Raw genomic sequence first — 18307 nt, forward strand, 5'->3', positions numbered from 1 at the left:
TTTGGTTGGGAGAGTCGAAGGGGGCTTTTATGATTTCCACTAGTCTAATGCATCAATCCACATGGTATACGCTAACAAAACTCTAAACTGTCCTTTTAGAAAAAGTAAACTGTCCTTTTAGAGAGAATAGATACCTCACAATGAAACCCACCGCTATCAATCCAGCAACATCTCACGCTATCGATCATCAAGTATCAAAGTCGCGGGCCCGAAACCTCCAAGGGGGACCTTGAATCCCGCTAGTATACACATTACAGAACATCTCCGAGTGGCAATTGAGTGAGGTAAGCTACGTATGCAGCTTCTTGAGAGATGGTTGGAATTGCTAACATATTTGGCAGCATGTCGGTGTGGTACAGGACCTGTACCTTACGCACAGTATCCCCTAGCCAGTTCGACACTCTCAAATAAGACAAGGCTTATGATACTAGTGTCATCTTGGAAATATAGGCACCCTACAAAATGCTTAGGATTATATGTTTAGAGCAGCTTTATTGTCTGCAAATACCCCCACCCTACTCGAAAATTAACTTGTGTCACAGCTTATCACTCGCATCTATCAAAAAATTCAAGTTGCTAGTGGTTCTTATTTCTGGGGTGGCCTTTGCCAGGAAAAATTAGGAAAATTATGTTTAAGAGAGAGTTTATTTTCAAAGAGCTAAGCTTGCTATGCGTTCGAATTCATCCAGTATAAATAGTAATAAATTAAGCTATCTACCCCGAATTGCACACAAACACAAACACAGACACACACACAACCATCGAAAAACCAGAGGCAGCCAGCCAGGGAGAAAACAGCAAAGAAAAAATCGCAAACCTACCACGTCCGCAAACACCATATCGCTGCCGCTTCAAAGAGAGAAAGGGCATCCATACTTTTCATTTTTTTTTCTGTTCACAAACCAGTTAGTTATCCCGCAATTATGAAAGGAAGCATAGAAGGAGTTTAATACTGACTTTTTATTTTTTATTTTTATTTTTATTTTTCTCGGGGGCGCCCACTGGGGACACCTTTTACAGAAATACCAAGGATCGATGAGCTCTTCTATCAAAAAGCCCCGCCCAAGGAGTATCCATCATTCGGCTACATAATATGTGCCATGTAAATCCAATTCTTTTTCTTTTTGCATAAAAAAAAAAAGAGGAAAGAAAACTTCGTTGCCAAAGTTAAATTTTTTTCTTCAATGCCCACAGGTATTTCGCCAGGGGTAAAGTAGTACTCTGTCAAAAAAGACTATGCATTGAGGGAGATCCCGCAATGCGTCTCCATTGGAAGATCTATCAATCAGTCGCTGGTATCGCAAAACTTTTTGGGGGTTCGGGCGTTGTTGACAGTGCCATGCACCGTCACGTGCCTGAGTTGAGAGTCTGTGCCTGAGCTGTGAAGCCTGAGCAGAACTTGAGAATCCTGGGAATCTTGAGAATCTTGAGAATCTTGAGAATCTTGAGACAGAGAGTGATCCCTATCAGTGATTGTCCAACTACCGCTATCCGGAGAGAAAGCGCGTGTTTTAACTCATGGTGTGCAGAGTTTGACTTCTGTAACCATCGCGACGTTAGCAAAAACATTTCCGCAAAGTCACCACCACTTCCCCTACTGGCTGCCAAACGAAAAAACAAAAAAACAAAAAAACAAAAAGAAAAACAGTTACGAGCGTGTGGTGTGTGGTGTGTGGTGTGTCTGGAGAAAGAGAAGAAAGAGAAGGAGGGGGTGGTGAGGTGAGGTGACGTGAGGTGGTCTTTATACATTCAGGCAACCCGCGAACCGAGGCGCCCCTTGCCTGCCAAGGCGGGTGATCATGGCTATAAATGGATCTTGTGTAACGTCAAGGGGAGGTTTCGCGATGCCGGAATACCTGAGCCCGGTGTGTGCTGTGCGTTGGATCTGTCTACTCCACATGAGGCAGGAATAATTAATATACATAGCAGATGGGGGGCAGATGGCGCTGTATGTAATGTACTTACAACACACCATGCACGCCTCGATCCATACTCAGAGACTCGCTATATAGAGTATGTACCTAAAACCTTACCCACAGGATGGCCGTGGAGGTTCAGCTTTCGCTTTGACTACATGTACCTTATCTAGGTGAGTCCACTGTTGAATATGGAAGTCTACCTAGGTACCGAGCTATATGTAGCTCTACAAATCGGCAGGTCTATACCCCCACCTCCCCACCTCGGGGCGGTAGCAAAAAAACTCCATCACCCGGGGGGAATATGGGAAAGGATTACTATCCATCCTGCATCACAGCTCATCACTCGCCCATCATCTGGTTACCTCCATGCCCGGGTTTCCAAACACAACCGCTATTGCATGCCATGGGCTTGACCGTTCTTTTTTATATGTATGCAATAACAGCTGCGTTCGGGAGCGGGATGCATCTACGAGTACCTACTGCATGCACCCCACATAACCCGGGATGAGTCTTTGCGCGGGGAGGCAGGGACTAATATATATCCCTTCCGCCTTCTTGGAGGGCCAATGATCGCACTGCAGGATATTCGGTGTCGCGCATGGTGGGCTATGGAACAGACTCATTACCTTGCTTGATGGATGCTTATGTTTGGCTAGTTTAATGCTACTGCTACCGGCTTCACTACCAGCCATTCTCTCCACCTGGGGGCCCCACAATACAATGTCGCTCCCATCCAGTTCCCCCCCTCCCCCCCCCTCTCCATCACCATCCATCCACCACACTACGCCAGCACGGCATACTTCCTCAAATGCTCCGGCACCGCGCCCCACAGCCCCTTCCCCTCCAACCACGACTTACTAAACAGCCTATCCGCATACCTATACGCGCCATCACACAGCACCGTCGCCACCGTCTTCCCCGGCCCAATCCTCCTCGCAATCTCGACCGCCGCAACGACATTCAGCGCGCTGCTCGCACCCATATACAGCCCCTCCTCGTCCAGCAGCCGATACACCATCTCCACGCTCTTCTCATCGCTCACGTGCACACTCCCATTCAGCAGCTTCACCTCGGGCTTCAGGTTGTCCGTGATGCGCCCCTGGCCGATGCCCTCGGTGATGGAGGAGCCCGACCGCTCGACCAGCTTGCCGCCGGACTGGATGTAGCTGTGTAGCACGCTGCCGGGCGGGTCTGCGAGGATGCACTCGGTGCGCCCGTCCGAGACTTCTTTGAGGTAGCGGGTGACGCCGGCGAGGGTGCCGCCTGTGCCCGTGGCGCAGGTGAAGGCGTCGACGCGCCCGGCGAGCTGCGACCAGATCTCGGGGCCGGTGGTCTCGATGTGGGCGCGGCGGTTGGCGGTGTTGTCGAATTGGTTGGTCCAGACGGCGTTGGGGAGGGAGGCGGCGTGGCGCTGGGCTTGGTGGTTGTAGTTTTGGGGGTTCTCGAAGGCGACTGTGGGGGTTAGCTGTGTGGCAGGGAGAGGGGGTTCTAGGATAGGTCTCTTCTTTCGGGAGTGCAGTGTTGGGTATGGGATAGTCTCCTAGAGCTTTGGGGGCGCCGGGGGTAGTTGGAGGCTTCACGAGTCGCCGCCGGTGTCCTACGAGCTGGTCTGGCGGCTAAGGGAGCTCCCGCACAGACAACTCACGCCCCGATCTACCACAGAGCCACTCGGACATGCCAAACCCGCCCTGCCAACCCTACGAAGAGAACCCACCGCGCCCACCCCCGCAACAACAAAGAAAAGAAAAGAAAAAAACTCAAAACTCACCAGCCGGCACCGGATACACCTCCGCGCCCAACAACCTCAGCAGATCAATCTTCCCCTGCGACTGCGTGTCTGGCATATAGATGACGCACTTGTACCCTACGCCCCCCCACCACACGATCAGCACCTCACCCCCCAGCACAGCACAGCACAAGAAAAAACAGATCAGGGAAAGGTAGGGAGGGAGGGGCAAGCATACCTTTGGAACGACACACATGCGCCAGCCCAATCCCCGTGTTGCCCGCAGTGCCTTCAACGACGGTCCCGCCGGGCGTGAGAAGACCCTTCTCTTCCGCCTCTTTGACGAGGTACAGCGCTGCTCTGTCTATTCCCCTCCGCACACGGTGTCAGCAACCCTCACCCCAAACAAAACAGCAGAGCAAGAAAGAGAGCAGAGAAAAACAGCAGGGAGAGAAGAGAAACCTTTAACAGACCCCCCCGGGTTCATAAACTCCGCCTTGCCATAGATGTCGCATCCCGTCTCCTCGCTGACCCTGTTGAGGCGGATCAGCGGCGTGTTTCCGATCGCTTCACTCCCCCGCATGTCAGCAAACACTCCACCACCCCAGAGAGAGGAGGGGGGAAGAACCTCCGACAAAGCCATTCACGGTGCGCTGTGCCTTTGACACCTTTACGCAGTAGGGGCTGGCGCACTCCGAGGCGGTCGCGTAGGCGCGGCGGAGACCTAGGCGGAACATTGCGTGGGGGGCCTGGTATGTACAGTCTAATATATCTATACTATAAGGACAAGACAAGACAAGAGAGAGGGAGTGCAGTACAGTAGAAGGATGAGAGGTAAGGGAGAAGAGGGCACGCGAGAGTGAGAAGGAATGGGAAGGAAAGGAAGAGTGGCACCCGAGGTGGGAGGGTTCAAGATCACAGGTCTAATTTCTAATCTGCAAGCAGGCCGGCGGGAAGTGAGTGTGAGTGTGGGATGCCCGGAGTGCAGCTAATCAGGGGCGCTGTGATTGGCTGTGTGCGTGTGCGTGTGCGTGTGTTTGCGGTGGGCGGCAGTTTTGGAGTGTTTGCGGGCCCTGCATGAGGCGGGGGTGGGGGGGGGGGGAGATTAGATTAGATTGTGAGATGGATGGATTAGATTGGGTGTGATGAGATTAGATTGGACAGATCAGAGATGCAGAGATAAGATATGACGACGGCCCAGATTAGATAACATCCATCTAATCACACTCCCTCCCGCCCTTGACAACACCGTCTCTATTTACTCCAAAACACCAAAACACCAGAAACACAGAAGCACCAGAAACAACTCCCCAATTCCCATACAACAACTCAATCACATAGACACCCCCACAATGCCCCCGCCAAACCCCCCCGCGCCCCCCGCGCCCCCCGCGCCGCCCCCCCCCGCAAACGCGCCCCGCGCCCCGCCGCCTCTCCCGCACGCACCCCCTCGCCCCCCCCGCCCCCGCCCCCCTACACCCCGCTCTCCACAACGCTCGCCACGGTCTTCGACAGCGCGCAAAAGACGACGGCCGGGCACCGCAAGCTCGCCGTGACGCTGCGCGCGACCTACGAGCAGTGCATCGCCGGCACCGGCACCATCGGCAGCACTGTCCCCGGCGGCGGCGGCCAGAAGGGCGAGAAGGCGTTTGTGAAGGAGTTCTTTCGCTTCCTGGATCGGGTGCTGGTGGTTAAGAAGGGCGAGGTGGTGGCGGATCGGTGTTTGAGGTTTGTGGATATGTTTGTGAGGGGGCTGTTGGAGAAGGGTATGTTCTGTGATATCTGTGGGGAGAGAGAGGGGAGAGAATGAGGGAGTTAGAGGAGTGCTGATGATATCGTGAGCGCAGATAAACCCAAGCCCAAGCCCAAGCCCAAGAAGCCCAAGCCAACACCCGCCACAGACAGCGCAGAAGGCGACCCTCCCGCCGAAGACGCCGCCTCCTCCTCCTCCGAGTCCGAACCCCCCTTCGACCCCACAACCTTCACCCCGCAGCCCCCCCACCGCTTCGTCCTCGCCCTCCTCCAACACCTCACCCCCATCCTCAACAGCAAAGAAAAGGCCGCCCGCTACCGCACAACCCAGCTCCTCTCCCTCCTCCTCTCAAACACCCTCCCCACCTTCCCCACCGACTTTTCCACCGTCTCAAAACGCATCTTCACAAAGACCCTCACGGAGCTCACAAAGCGCCTCAAGGACCGCGAGGCCCCCGTGCGCGTCCAGGCCGTCGTGGCACTCGTCCGCCTCCTCGAGATGGGCGTCGACGACGGCGCCGACCCCGACGACGCCAACAGCGACGACGAAGCTGCCGCCTCCACCCCCGGCGGCGCACTCGCGCTGCTCCTCGACGCGATCGAGAAGGACCCCAGCGCAGACGTCCGCAGGACCGTGCTCTACAACGTCTCGCCCACGCCGCACACACTGCCATATCTCCTCGCGCGCACGCGCGACATCGACAGCGCCACGCGGCGCAGCGTGTTCACCCGTCTCCTGCCCACGCTCGGGGACTTCCGACACCTGTCGATCGGGATGCGCGAGAAGCTGCTTCGGTGGGGGCTGAACGACCGCGACGAGAGCGTGCGCGTGGCGGCGCGCAAGATGTTTAATTACCGGTGGGTCGAGGACGTGGGCGGGGACCTGCTGTCGGTGCTGGAGCGGCTGGACGTGGTTGGTGATGGGTCGCAGGGCGGGGTGAAGGAGGTGGCGATGCGCGGGTTCTGGAGCGAGAGGAAGGATGTGGTGGAGCAGGTTGTGCTGGATGAGGAGTTTTGGGAGAACTTGACGGCCGAGAGCGCGTTTCTGGCGAGGTCGTTTAATGACTATGTCAAGAGCGGCGGCGGCAGCGGCGGAGAGGGAGGAGGAGTGGCAGAGCTGGAGGAGAAGATGCCAGAGGTGACAAGGCTGGCGTTCTGGCTGAAGGGCTACATCAACAAGCTGATCGCGGCGGTCGAGGACGAGGGCGAGGAGGCCGGTGAGCTCGAGTTCATTGTCGAGCAGATGCTCATGATTGCGCTCAAGACGGACTACGGCGACGAGATTGGGCGGCGAAAGATGTTCTCGCTGCTGCGCGAGAGCCTGGGCATCCCGCAGCTGACGGAGGGCGTGACGAAGCTGGTGGTCGAGTGTCTGGGGAAGCTGAGTATGGGCGAGGGCGACTTCTGCATGCTGATTCTCGAGGTTATTGCAGAGGTGCATGATGCCATTGAGGACGAGCAGGAGGGCGACGAGACGGTGGGTGATGATGCGGCGTCGGAGAGCTTCCATTCGGCGCAGAGTGATATTGAGAATGGCGTGAATGAGAGCATCACGGTGCGGAAGGAGAAGGAGAAGGAGAGGGAGAGGGAGCGGAAGAAGGCCGCTGCGGACAGTAAGAAGAAGCAGAAGAAGCAGAAGAAGCAGAAGCAGCAGCAGGACGATGAAGACGTCGATATGATGGATGTTGACGATGCGGAGGAAGAAGCTGAAGAGGAGGAGGACGAGGAGGAGGACGAGGAGGAGGCGCGCGCGTTGAAGGAGATGATGATCAACCTCAAGTGCCTGCATATTGCGCAGTGCATGCTCGAGAACGTCGAGGGCAGCCTGAAGCAGAACACGCATCTGGTGAGCATGCTGAACGGGCTGATTGTGCCGGCGGTGCGCTCGCATGAGGCGCCGGTGAGGGAGCGCGGGCTGCACTGTCTGGGCCTGTCGTGTCTGCTGGATAGAGTGAGTTTTCCCAATATCAAACCCCCCTCCTCCGATATAAAACCACCCCCTCACCTCCACTTTACCCCCCCTCCTTCTCCTATTCCCCCTCCCCCTCCCCCTGCCCCTATCTACTCAGATATCAGACATACTAACCCCCCGCAGACCCTCGCCGAAGAAAACCTCACCCTCTTCGCCCACTGCTTCAACAAAGGCCACGAAGCACTGCAAATCTCCGCGCTGCACATCATCTCCGACATCCTCACCATCCACGGGTCCACCCTCTTCACCTCCCCCAGCTGCGCCGTCGACCAACGCACGCTCTACCGGCTGCTCGCCAAGGCGCTCAAACTCGACGACCACACCGACGTGCAGTCCACGGCCGCCGAGGTCGTCTGCAAGCTCATGCTCGCACAAGTGATCCAAGACGACGAGCTGCTCAAGTTCCTCGTCGTGGCCTACTTTGACCCGGGCACCGTCGACAACCACGCGCTGCGCCAGATACTCACGTACTTCTTCCCCGTGTACTGCCACTCGCGGCCGGCGAACCAGGCGCGCATGGCGAGGGGCGTGGTGGGCATTCTGCATGCGCTGGTGGTGATGCGCGATGGCATGGGCGAGGAGGAGGAGATGGTGGGGCTGGGCGTGGTGTGTGCGCAGTTGGCTGACTGGACGGATCCGCGCAGGAATGTGGGGGGGGCGTGAGTGCGGGGAAGGGGGGCGTGGCGGAGAGGGTGGTGGATCCGGATGTGCAGGTGGTGTTGGCGGGGGAGATGTTGGAGAGGGTGTTTGCGGGGGGTTGTGTCCGTATGTTTTCTCCCCCAACTCTAGTCCTACAGAAAACAGGGGAAGAAGAAGAAGGAAGATAACTAACAGCCAAACAGGCGAGGAGAAGAAATGCCTCCTCTCAACACTCGCAAAGCTCTACATCCCCGCCGACGCCAACCCCGAGCACCTACGCACGCTCTACGAGCTCGTCGCGCGCGCCATCGAAGAGAACGTTGCGCAGGACGCGCCGTCGCGCAACGCGCTCAACAAGCTCGAGGTCTCGCTCGGCAAGATAGTCGGCGACCTTGCGGCGGCGGCAGAGGACACTGTCATTGTCCCCGCGGAGGGTGATGAGGACGGGGAAGAGGGGAGTGAGGGGGAGGGCACGGTGGTGACGGCTGTGTTGGATGGGAGGGAGGAGGGGAGGTATGAGGAGCAGCAGCAGGAGGAGGAAGAGAAGTGAGAGGAGGAGGAGGAGGAGGAGGAGGAGGAGGACGCGGAGAAGGAGTAGATAGACCTTTTTTTTTTTTTTTTTTTTTGGTTTCCTGTTTTTTTCGGGCTTTTTTCGGGCTTCTTGTTTTTTTTTTCTTTTTGTAGTTGGCTTTTTGTAGTAATGCCTTCTCTCTCCCCAACATGGGTTGTTGGTAATGATTCTGGCTGGCTGGCTATAGGTTGGGGCTAGCTAGCTAGATTGTGGGTATATAACGAAGATCGGACGTACGGACACTAGAAAAATAACACTGGCAGAATACATCTCAGCAGTAAATACAAACACCCCCCAACTAGGCGGGGGTGGTTCCACTACAATTACAAGCAGACAACTGCCAAGAAAGGGCCAATGATCAAACCACCCACTTACCCCCCCCCCCCCCCCCCCGCGCGCCCCAAACCGCCGACGCACCGCGCGCGACACACCCGCCAAAGCTCTACCACACAAGCAAACAGCGAGGCCAGCCCATGGCGCACCCGTGGAACAAGCCGAGGTTTTCAGCGGCGTCATAGGATCGCACTCGGTGCTGATTAGTTGACACCACACCACCACACTGGGTCACGTGGGACATATCAATCACCTAGATCTAGATCTGCATGTATGTAGATATTCCCCTATCAAGCCCCGCCAGCAGACAACACAACGTACGTTGAATGGATGGATCGATGGATGCCTGAAGCACTGCCAAGCCTTTACGGCAGACCACCGCGCAAGGTGAGGTATATAATACCCCCCTTTCAACCCCCCCTCTTCACCCCACCGTCTTTCCTGGATCCTCATCCCCCACTACATAGTTTCGCTGTTTCTTATGTTTTTGTTGTTGATTGTTTTTCTTTGCTTTGCCTGTACTTGTGTATCTGTTTGACTATCTGCCTATCTGCCTGCCTATCCGCTTCTTGTTAAACTTCCATGTTCCTGTGTTTTTCCTACCAGCTACGCTATATCATGATACCCACAACCCACCCATTACAGTCCGCAAGCTAACACACCACAAAGAAAGTGACCCCGCAGCAGCACCAGATGTACTTTGTACGACTGTGATGACAGGCGGAGTGGGCCCACAGCAGCACACCAGCAGCGCAAATGCAGCGATGCAATGACAGCAGCAGGGGTAGCAGCAGGGATAGCAGGGATAGCAGCAGCAACAGCAACCAACAACAGCAACAGTTGTGCAGGACAACGGAGCTTCCAGCACGCGCGAAACAACATCTGCTCTCAGGCAGGCAGCCCGGCAAGGGGTGTCTATACAGAGGGGCGAGAGATAGGAGGCCGGCTTCATTGCTGGCTTCTTTTATGAAAGGACTGGCTTCATTGCTGGTTTTTTTTTTGATACCTACGGAAGGGCTGGCTTCATTGCTGGTCTTTTTTTTTTATACCACAGAGGAAGGGCTGGCTGCATTGCTGGTTTTTTTTATGTCTACCCAGACTTCCCCTCATAGAGAGGTCTTTTTTTGCGGCTCTTCCCCCGGGGGGAGCTGCCCGATGAAAAAAATAAAAAATAAAAAATAAAAAAAAGTAATATTCCCCTACCACCATCTCTCTTGGTTTTTTGCAGAGTGTAGACAGGCAGGGCTAATGCGAACTTCGTGGTTGGGGGGGTGAATAGAAAAAAAAAATGAACAGTATGGATGTTACGGAGGGTCTATTTTTGGCCCCTGAACAGCGATAGGCGATGAATTGATACTCGCACGGAAAATCGAGAGATTACCAGCGTGTAGGACCAGTAGGTTTTCCTGTTCTTTTTTCTCGTTCTTTTTTCTTTCTTTTTTTTCTTCCCGCACTTTTTTCTTTCTGGCGTTTTTTTTTTTCCTGTTGGGTTTTTCTGTAAGTTCAGGCATGGACTGGATCAGGTCAGGGTAGGCGACCAAATATATACGCAGAGTGGGCATGCAGCAAAGTGGAGTGGATTGATATTGTGATGTTTCTGTACTCTAGCAGCTAGTGAGGTTAGATCAAGTGGTTGAATCAAACGATGTGTTGCCAGTCTCAATTAGGATCATTATAGTGATACTAACAATATCTTCCATCTACCACGGCTTCCTTTGATGTATTGTGTATTCTGTTTAAGACCCTGGATAGCCCCGATATCTCTTATAGCTTTTTTAGAATCACCTGCCTGTAGTAGAAAACCCCGCTATTTGGCATAAAAATAGGGTGAATAGCGCAAAGACCTAAGCATGTAGCTACATATCCGCAAGCCCATTACTTGGAGTGGAAATACCGGCAAAGTAATTTCTCTCATGTATTGAAAGTATGGCTCGAGTCTTGGAGTTTTTGATTGGTATTGATGATTGTTTTTTGAGATACTCGAAGAGAGAAGAACCAAGAAGCGAAGAATGTATTATTGGACTAATGATTAAAGGGGGGAGAGAGTAAAAGCTCCCTCTTTATAGCTGTTACAAATTTAGCGGACAAACTGCCTCTAGTACGATAGTACAGATAGCTTGGAACAACGTCCAGCTTTACGATAAATTAATTGTTAACAAACAACATAGCAACAATTGACCACGACCAACATTGATGCCCAAGCTATCTTATAAGAACCCAGACAGGACACCATTTGGGTTCTCTACTGTTCGACACCGTGACCTTACTTACTCCCCTGAACAACACATACCCAACATCATAAATGCAAGTAACTACCGTCGAGTGACACGCCATGAAGCAACACCACACCCATCACCCCACCACCCGCGCCCAAGCAAAAGACACCCCAAAAATAGTACATGTAGTTACATACTAATGTACCTCCACACCCGCTACCCCCGCCCACTACCCCACGAGAGCACTACGTCAAGGCTATAGTTACCCCCAACCAGACCCCAAAGACAAACAAAATAGATAGAGCTCCTAATCAATTCCACGGCCAAACAATCCATGACTATATTTAGCATACACCACCTATAGAACGCAATTCTGCAGTACTTTTTTCTTCATTCCAGCCCTATGTAGTACGAAGTATCCAGGCCACCACATAACCCGGTACTCCGATACAAGTACTTCCAGCTCCCATCAATCTGCAGCTGACCTCAATACACAATACACAAGCACGAAGGGTTCATATATCATTTCCCACCACGAACACACATGGGCGAGTGGTCTACCGGTTAGCACTCGCCCCCCGGAACACCGCGAGGTTGTGCCTTGCCTTCGACTGCAGAAGGTCCAGGGTTCAACCCAGGGGTGGGGGTAGTGGCGGCGACCAGGAATACTACCTTTTGTTCTTTTTTTGTAGGGGCTTGGGGTGAACTGATATCATATAGGGTGGGTAGCATTTAAGTCCCAACATAGTCTCGTTCCCTGACTATTTTATTGTCGCACTGCGTGCAGACAGTCCTAACCCCACGTGCACTCCAATGTACCGTCTCCCCGCCAAAGGCTACAGCGGGGCTTGGCAGAAACCACTCGAGTGATAGCCTATGACGCACTCTGAGTCTACCGGTATACGTACAGGTGTGTTTGTTACATGTAGTGATCGGCCTATATCCTACGCTATGTATGTAGAGAAAGGTTCAATTATCCGCTATTGACTAAAAATTCAGTACGAAAAACGGATGCTCCGGTGAACACAGCTTTCAGGCTTCTCGGAGGCTATTCTTTTTTCCGATAAAGGCGGGGGAAGTACATCTAGTAGGGTCTTGAATACGAAGGCCACACAACGTGCACGTAGTAAATAAATACGTAGGTTTAACTACGTATTATAAGCCCATAACCAAGGTACATGTACTTTACGTACCATACCAGTGCATATACAATAAACAAGCCCACACGCAGCCCCCCCCCCCCCCCCCCTACAAAAGAGAGGGAAAAAAGAATTCGAACCCAAGCTTAAGATTTTCTCACAGCACCAAAACCAACTTTCCGAGTCCACTCCACTACTGACGACGAAACGCAAGTGCGATATATATATCTAGCTAGCCGCAACACCACTGGCGCTAGTTATCACAAAACGTACCTTGTGGGTGGAAACGGGGTAGGTATCTTTTTGATACGGTGAGGGTACGTATATTAGCACGTCGATCGTCCCAATCTGACATTCGATGGGCCCCTACTTTCTGTTGCATAGCCACAATCACTAGGTGAGGTTACAAAGCTTGCGCATGCATGATTAATGCGGGGTACTCTTCTGGATCGTCAACGGTTTTGGAGTACCCATGTGGCCAGCTGAAGTAAAATTAGAACTCTCTGGTGCTAGAGCAGTGTGTTCTGGCTACACCGCTAAAAAAATCTTCTTATTGAGAACGATTACAAGCTCTAGCTTGGCTGTAATCAAATATCCAGTATGATGAACTGACAGCTTTAAATAATCATAAAATGTCATTTATCCACCACTTGTGGCGACCGAAAATAAAAACTAAAAAAAGACAACGATATTACAACACGAAAGAATGGAGGGTACCCAGTCCAGCCCTATCCTCCTAATCTACATGCTCCGACCCTAACATAACACCCACCACGAACTATGCCATACACATCTAACCCTCAAATGTCCTATAGCACTTTCTTTTAGGAAAGAAAAGACAATGACAATAACGCCCCGCCCCCCAAACCAGCGCTTAATCCATATGCGCAAATTCGAACCAGTTTGCTCTGCAGTCCTCTTGGTCAAGGCCTGTACCGTCTGTGAAGCGGCCCGCTACGCAGCCGCGGCACTTTGGTGATGAGGGGCAGTTGAAGTAGGGGATGTGTTGGTAGCCAATGTCACGGAACCTATTCACTGTTAGCTTACTTGGTCTTGGAGTAATGAGGTGGGTACAAACCAATGGATTTTGCTCTTGTCTTCAAAAAGACCCAAGGCAATACTGTGGACTGGGGCATCACCCCATCGCTCATAGAAAAAGCCACCAGCGCGGTCAAGGTGGTCAAAGTAGTCCTTGTATTTCTTGCTTCGCCAGAAGTTCATATCGGCAATCTCAAAATTGCTCCAGAAATGGCATGTCGAGTATCCATTTGCTTTGTGGTTGTGGTTGGGACGGTTCTTCGAGTCTGTGAGCCACTTGAGAGCATTGTTGGGGTGGATATACTCGGGATGTTCTGCAATGAACTCGAGAGTCTGGGGCCAGAGTGTTTCAATGGATTCGGGGGAGTCGTAGATGTTGATGACAAAGCCGTAGGTCTTATCGTTGTCCTCCATGTAACGGAAGACATCGTAGTCAACGTCACAGAAGAAGCTGCAGGGGGGGTTAATTAGTGTCACGTGCCAATTTATTGGGCGCTTGGAGCCTTACTGGACTTTGGGCTCAACACGCCAGTACCACCGGACATCAGCAAGAGCGGGGTGCTCGTAGAATTTCCCAGAGTTCCAGCGGCACATTTGGTGGTAACTCTCGAGCTTTGAGTATTGGACCTTCTTCTCGGTCAAGATCTCGGCAGACTCCTTCATCAAATCCTTGCTAATCCATGATGGGATCTCCCAATGCTCCTTGGGAATAATCTCTGCACACTGCCATCAGCGCAATTCAATTATCAGCGGATATGCGGGCGCGCTCTTACCATATCGAACCTCTGCCTTTGTCTCTTTCCTTGTCCGCTCCTTGAACTCCGCCGAGAAGGGCTCGTCGTTGAAGAATGTCCACGGGTAATTAAATTTGTGATTAAAGGTGCGTTCCAGGTCCCTCATGGCGCTGATCATACCCTCTAACTCGTTGTTCCTTACCAGCGACAGCAACGTCGCGGATGTTCGGTTCGTCTCGCCGGGGGCCCATAGTTTCCCTGGAGGCCCCTTTTCGGGATTGAGAAGCGGGTCTATTCCTTTCAGTGAACCTCCGGTCTTTGGTCGTACGAATTTGTCGCCAGTAGGGAGGAGAGAAGAGGCACCGGGGATGGCGGTCGAGTAGTTGTAGAAGACTATCAGCAGTGCGGAGAGAGCGGCCAGAGAAAGCACAATCCGGGCAATCCCTTTGGATTGCGTGACGACCATTGTGCCGCAGGTAGGGGTAAATTAACAGCCAATGGGGATGGACGGATAGATGGTGAAACTCGGAGGAAGGAGGGGGAAAGGTTGTAGAGGAGATCTGTGGAGCTTCTTCGATCTCCGATTGAATTGCTATTATATATTGTGGGGGAAGGGGAGGGGGAGGGGGGATGGATTGAGGAAGTAGTGGGTGGTGGTGGTAGTAGCAGCAGTAAAAAAAAGTAGGTGTTGATTATGGTAGTAGGTGAAGGATAGAAGATGATGATTATGTGGCTGCAAGTAGTTGACCGTTGGGAATTAAGAGTAAGTAATCCTCTGTCTCCTGTATGTCTGAGATCTTCGTCTCCTCCTCTCACGGTTCCCTTACTGAATTGATTTGTCGTCGTAAGCTGTGGGTACGTGGGTATGTGGTATGTGTGTCTGTCCGTCTGTCTGTCTGTGAGGAATGTTCCAGGACCAGCGAACAAAAGAGAGGTGAGGTGGGAAAAGGGCTCGGCAAGTCGCAAGCTGCAACACCTGTCACTGAGCCGCATCAAACACAAAACAATTCCCGGTGCTATCACCCGATGGATGCAGTAAAAAAAGTATTGGCATTTTGGCAACGCACATGCTTCCCGAATTGTTACCCGGATACCTTCCCCGTCGGGGTCAAGAGGTCACCTTCCTTCTTAATTCTATTATTCCTTCCCCTGTGGCTTTGTAGAGTGTTCCCGGTGTATATTACCGTCTGTTAAGATGCCTATTCCCTGTGGACATGTCGAACTTCCTTGCCGTGGCTACAGGCCGGGAGCTAGAATGCGTATGTCTTCTGGGTACTGGCATAGTCAAGGGCACACGAGCTGCGCGACATAGCCAGGCCAGCCAGCCAAATACACAGAATTGTCAACCATAGGTAGAGCTAACAAAGTTGCTACACCATGTATCTACGCCACATCTGTCACGGCCTCTCACTCGCAATGTATGGGGGTCACTGTTTATATTTAGGAGGCCGTACATGGACGCAGAGGTACATATTCCTACATGCACAGCACGCATGTGGGACGCTCAAAGCAGTACATACATGTAGTGTAGGTAGTAGTATATAATAATTCCAGCACCCCCATCCAACTCCACCATGCACCGGCTTTAATATATTCTGACGACACCTCCCCCAATCCCTCTTCTTCGATTCCACCCCCCTCTCAAACCCCTTCTCCATGCAATTCAAGAGCGCAATGATCTGAGGAGAAAAGATATGATATTAGAATCTAATTTTCAATCAAACCCAACGTACGCCGCCGGCGCCGCTGCGACGTTCGTTTGATCCTCCTTTCTCATTCACTTTGGAACCCACCCCCCGCCAGCAGGCCGTGCGGTAAGGACTTGATTCAACATGAAACATTGTTATACTATGATCGCCGGGTCCACCGCCTAAGACGAAACAATGGAAGCCTCTTTTTTCCAGCTCGTCGTTTTATTCACTTTTTTTTTTTTTATTATTTTTTTTTGTTCCCTATTTCCTCCCTCCTCAGCTCTCTCGCTCTCTCTCGGTACTGTACTTTTTTTGTTTTCATACTACTGTGTGCACTTTTCCCTCTTTTCCGCACGACCGTTTCTCGACTGTCCAAACCACACTCCTTCTCTCTTCCCCCCCAACGACCGAACGTCACCCCAACCCAAGCTCTAACTCACCCCCCTCCTTCCCTCCCCTCCTCTCCCCAATCATCACCACTACCTAGCGCGTGAGCAAGTCGCGTCATCTGTCCATCCCCATCCTAGCAAAGCCCGTGAGTTGACCCAACCTTGACTTGACTTGACTTGACCTCAAAGTCAGTCCAGTCCAGTCCCCAACCCTTCAACACGTCCCCCCTCCTCCCCACACACAAGCAGCAGCAGCAGCAGCATCAGCCACAACTACTCCTACCACAACTTACAGTAGCCAACACCCCCAACTCGCTGTCGCCGTCGCCGCACACCATGACCCGTAAAGGAAAAGAAAAAGACCCTTCGAAACCCGACCGCGCAACATGGACCCCCGAGATGGAGCGGCTCCTGATCAAAGCACTCCTCGTGGAGATCCACCAAGGCCGAAAAGCTGAGAATGGGCATGGCATGACAAAGGAGGGATGGCAGAACGCGCATTCTGCTTTCAATAAGCATTCGAAGCAGCCGTTGGAGCTCATGCAGATTAAGAATAAGGCGAATGCTGTGAGTGGTTTCCCTGCATGCATCTGGCCTGGTACCTGATGGCTTTATCATTGTTGTTCTCCTTATATTTGCATCTCTTTCCGACCTCCCGACTCCGATTTAGATTTAGATCTGGAACCCCCGATCTGATCCCAAGGGACCATCTTTGAGATCGGGGTTGGAGGTGGGGGAAGAGACAGCAGGAGAGAAGATTCATCAATTGAACTTTGCCAAAGGGCGGGATTGACTCTACGGGATGCTATAGCTCAAGAAGGAATACGCCGTCTTCAGCGCCATGAAAGAATCTGGTGAGTTCGCTTGGGACGAAGCCACTGGCACCCCCTCAGCCAACAACGAAGTCTGGGACCGCTATGTCGAGGCAAGTACCTCTATCCCCTTCTTCACCCCCCCCCCCCCCCCCCCCACTGGCCATCCTAACAATTATTTCTCCAGACCAACCCCATAGCCAAAAAGTACCGCGGCCGCGCCCTGTCCAACTACGCTCTCCTCAGCAAACTTGTATCTACTGCGCCCCTCTCACCAACTACTCTCGACCTTGCCCTCACTCCCGAGTCGCTTCCCACCAAGCGCTCCCGCGACGATTCTGACGATTCTAGCAACGACGGCACCGACAAGTTCGACGATGCCGAAGAGCACGGCACCTCCGGTTCCGAGAACGACGATGAAGCCGTCGCCCCTAATCGACCCCCCGTTATACTTGCAACACCAGCGCCGATTGTCGGGGGAGGTGGCGTCGGTGTAGGTGCTGGGGTGGGTGCAGGTTCCGGCGTAGGTGCTGGAAACCACCAGACAATGAAGCGGATGAAGCGCAGCTTCGCCGGTGAGGTCCACAACCACCAGAGCATCGCGAGTGCCCTTACGACATTCACGCAGACACTGGGCTTGTCGCCTACAACAGCCCAGCGACAGACGCCGCCGACACCTGTCGTGCCCAGTCCGGTATTATTCAACGGCGTAGATAACATCCAGTGCGCGATCACTACGCTACAGAATGACTACGACAAGAAGATGTCAGTCGAGGATCTGGTTGCCTGTCTCTCCATTTTTGAGTCCGAACTAAAGGCCAAGATGTTCGTCGCCATGAAGAAGGGCATGGTCAGGGACGCCTGGCTAGAGAAGGAGATACGGGTGTACCGAAGGGGCTGCGGCGAGCTTTGAAGAGTTATTGTCCCTACTTGCTACAGCACACCACGCACAAAATCCCCCATCCCCCATCCCCCCCTCTCCCCCCTTTTTTTATTTTTGCTCAAGCTTATTTTTCCTTCGGTCTCTGGGTGGTCTTTTGTGTTATTTTATATCTCCGTTTATTGCGATTACTTATTTTTCTCTTTATTTTCCCTTTTTTCCCTTGGTTTTCTTTATTTTGTGAGTGTACCAGACGCTTCCTCCATCTCCTTTTTTTTTTTTTTGTTAACGCTGTTGTGAGTAATTTATAAGGAAAGCTGATTTTTTTTTTTTTTTTTTGTATGGAAAACATTGGGAACCCCGGTTGGGTGGGAAACTAAGGAATTCAACTTTGTAGTGAATGTTTTTAACGGGGTAGTAAGTACTAGTAAGTCGATTGAGTTGAAATAACTACAGTAAGTTTGTGGGGGCCAATACAGGGTTTTCGTTTTTTCCT

General features: G+C 52.4%; 5 protein-coding genes across 5 annotated transcripts; 2 read left to right on the forward strand and 3 right to left on the reverse strand.

Moving 5' to 3' along the window:
• Nucleotides 1-851: 851 nt before the first annotated feature.
• LAJ45_09153 (uncharacterized protein) lies at nt 852-1801 on the reverse strand (the record flags this gene model as incomplete). The annotated part of the gene is made up of 5 exons (XM_046118698.1): nt 852-891; nt 958-1011; nt 1089-1153; nt 1221-1292; nt 1375-1569. 5 exons carry the CDS (start codon nt 1567-1569, stop codon nt 852-854), a joined length of 426 nt encoding a protein of 141 aa, XP_045968083.1.
• Nucleotides 1802-2700: 899 nt separating this feature from the next.
• LAJ45_09154 (uncharacterized protein) lies at nt 2701-4382 on the reverse strand (the record flags this gene model as incomplete). The annotated part of the gene is made up of 5 exons (XM_046118699.1): nt 2701-3371; nt 3688-3783; nt 3884-4009; nt 4108-4212; nt 4274-4382. 5 exons carry the CDS (start codon nt 4380-4382, stop codon nt 2701-2703), a joined length of 1107 nt encoding a protein of 368 aa, XP_045968084.1.
• A 340-nt stretch (nt 4383-4722) lies between these two features.
• LAJ45_09155 (uncharacterized protein) lies at nt 4723-8558 on the forward strand (the record flags this gene model as incomplete). The annotated part of the gene is made up of 6 exons (XM_046118700.1): nt 4723-4733; nt 4987-5411; nt 5493-7348; nt 7493-7960; nt 8014-8134; nt 8212-8558. 6 exons carry the CDS (start codon nt 4723-4725, stop codon nt 8556-8558), a joined length of 3228 nt encoding a protein of 1075 aa, XP_045968085.1.
• A 4583-nt stretch (nt 8559-13141) lies between these two features.
• Nucleotides 13142-14505, reverse strand: LAJ45_09156 (uncharacterized protein; the record flags this gene model as incomplete). The annotated part of the gene is made up of 4 exons (XM_046118701.1): nt 13142-13295; nt 13346-13756; nt 13814-14021; nt 14079-14505. The coding sequence occupies 4 exons, from the start codon at nt 14503-14505 to the stop codon at nt 13142-13144; spliced, it is 1200 nt and encodes a 399-aa protein (XP_045968086.1).
• Nucleotides 14506-16455: 1950 nt separating this feature from the next.
• On the forward strand, nt 16456-17844 carry LAJ45_09157 (uncharacterized protein; the record flags this gene model as incomplete). Its single annotated transcript, XM_046118702.1, has 3 exons — nt 16456-16686; nt 16931-17044; nt 17119-17844. 3 exons carry the CDS (start codon nt 16456-16458, stop codon nt 17842-17844), a joined length of 1071 nt encoding a protein of 356 aa, XP_045968087.1.
• Between the last annotated feature and the right edge of the window lie 463 nt (nt 17845-18307).

The sequence above is a fragment of the Morchella importuna genome (genome assembly GCF_003444635.1).
Source record: "Morchella importuna strain M04M26 chromosome Unknown Morimp01GS034, whole genome shotgun sequence".
Taxonomy (NCBI): domain Eukaryota; kingdom Fungi; phylum Ascomycota; class Pezizomycetes; order Pezizales; family Morchellaceae; genus Morchella; species Morchella importuna.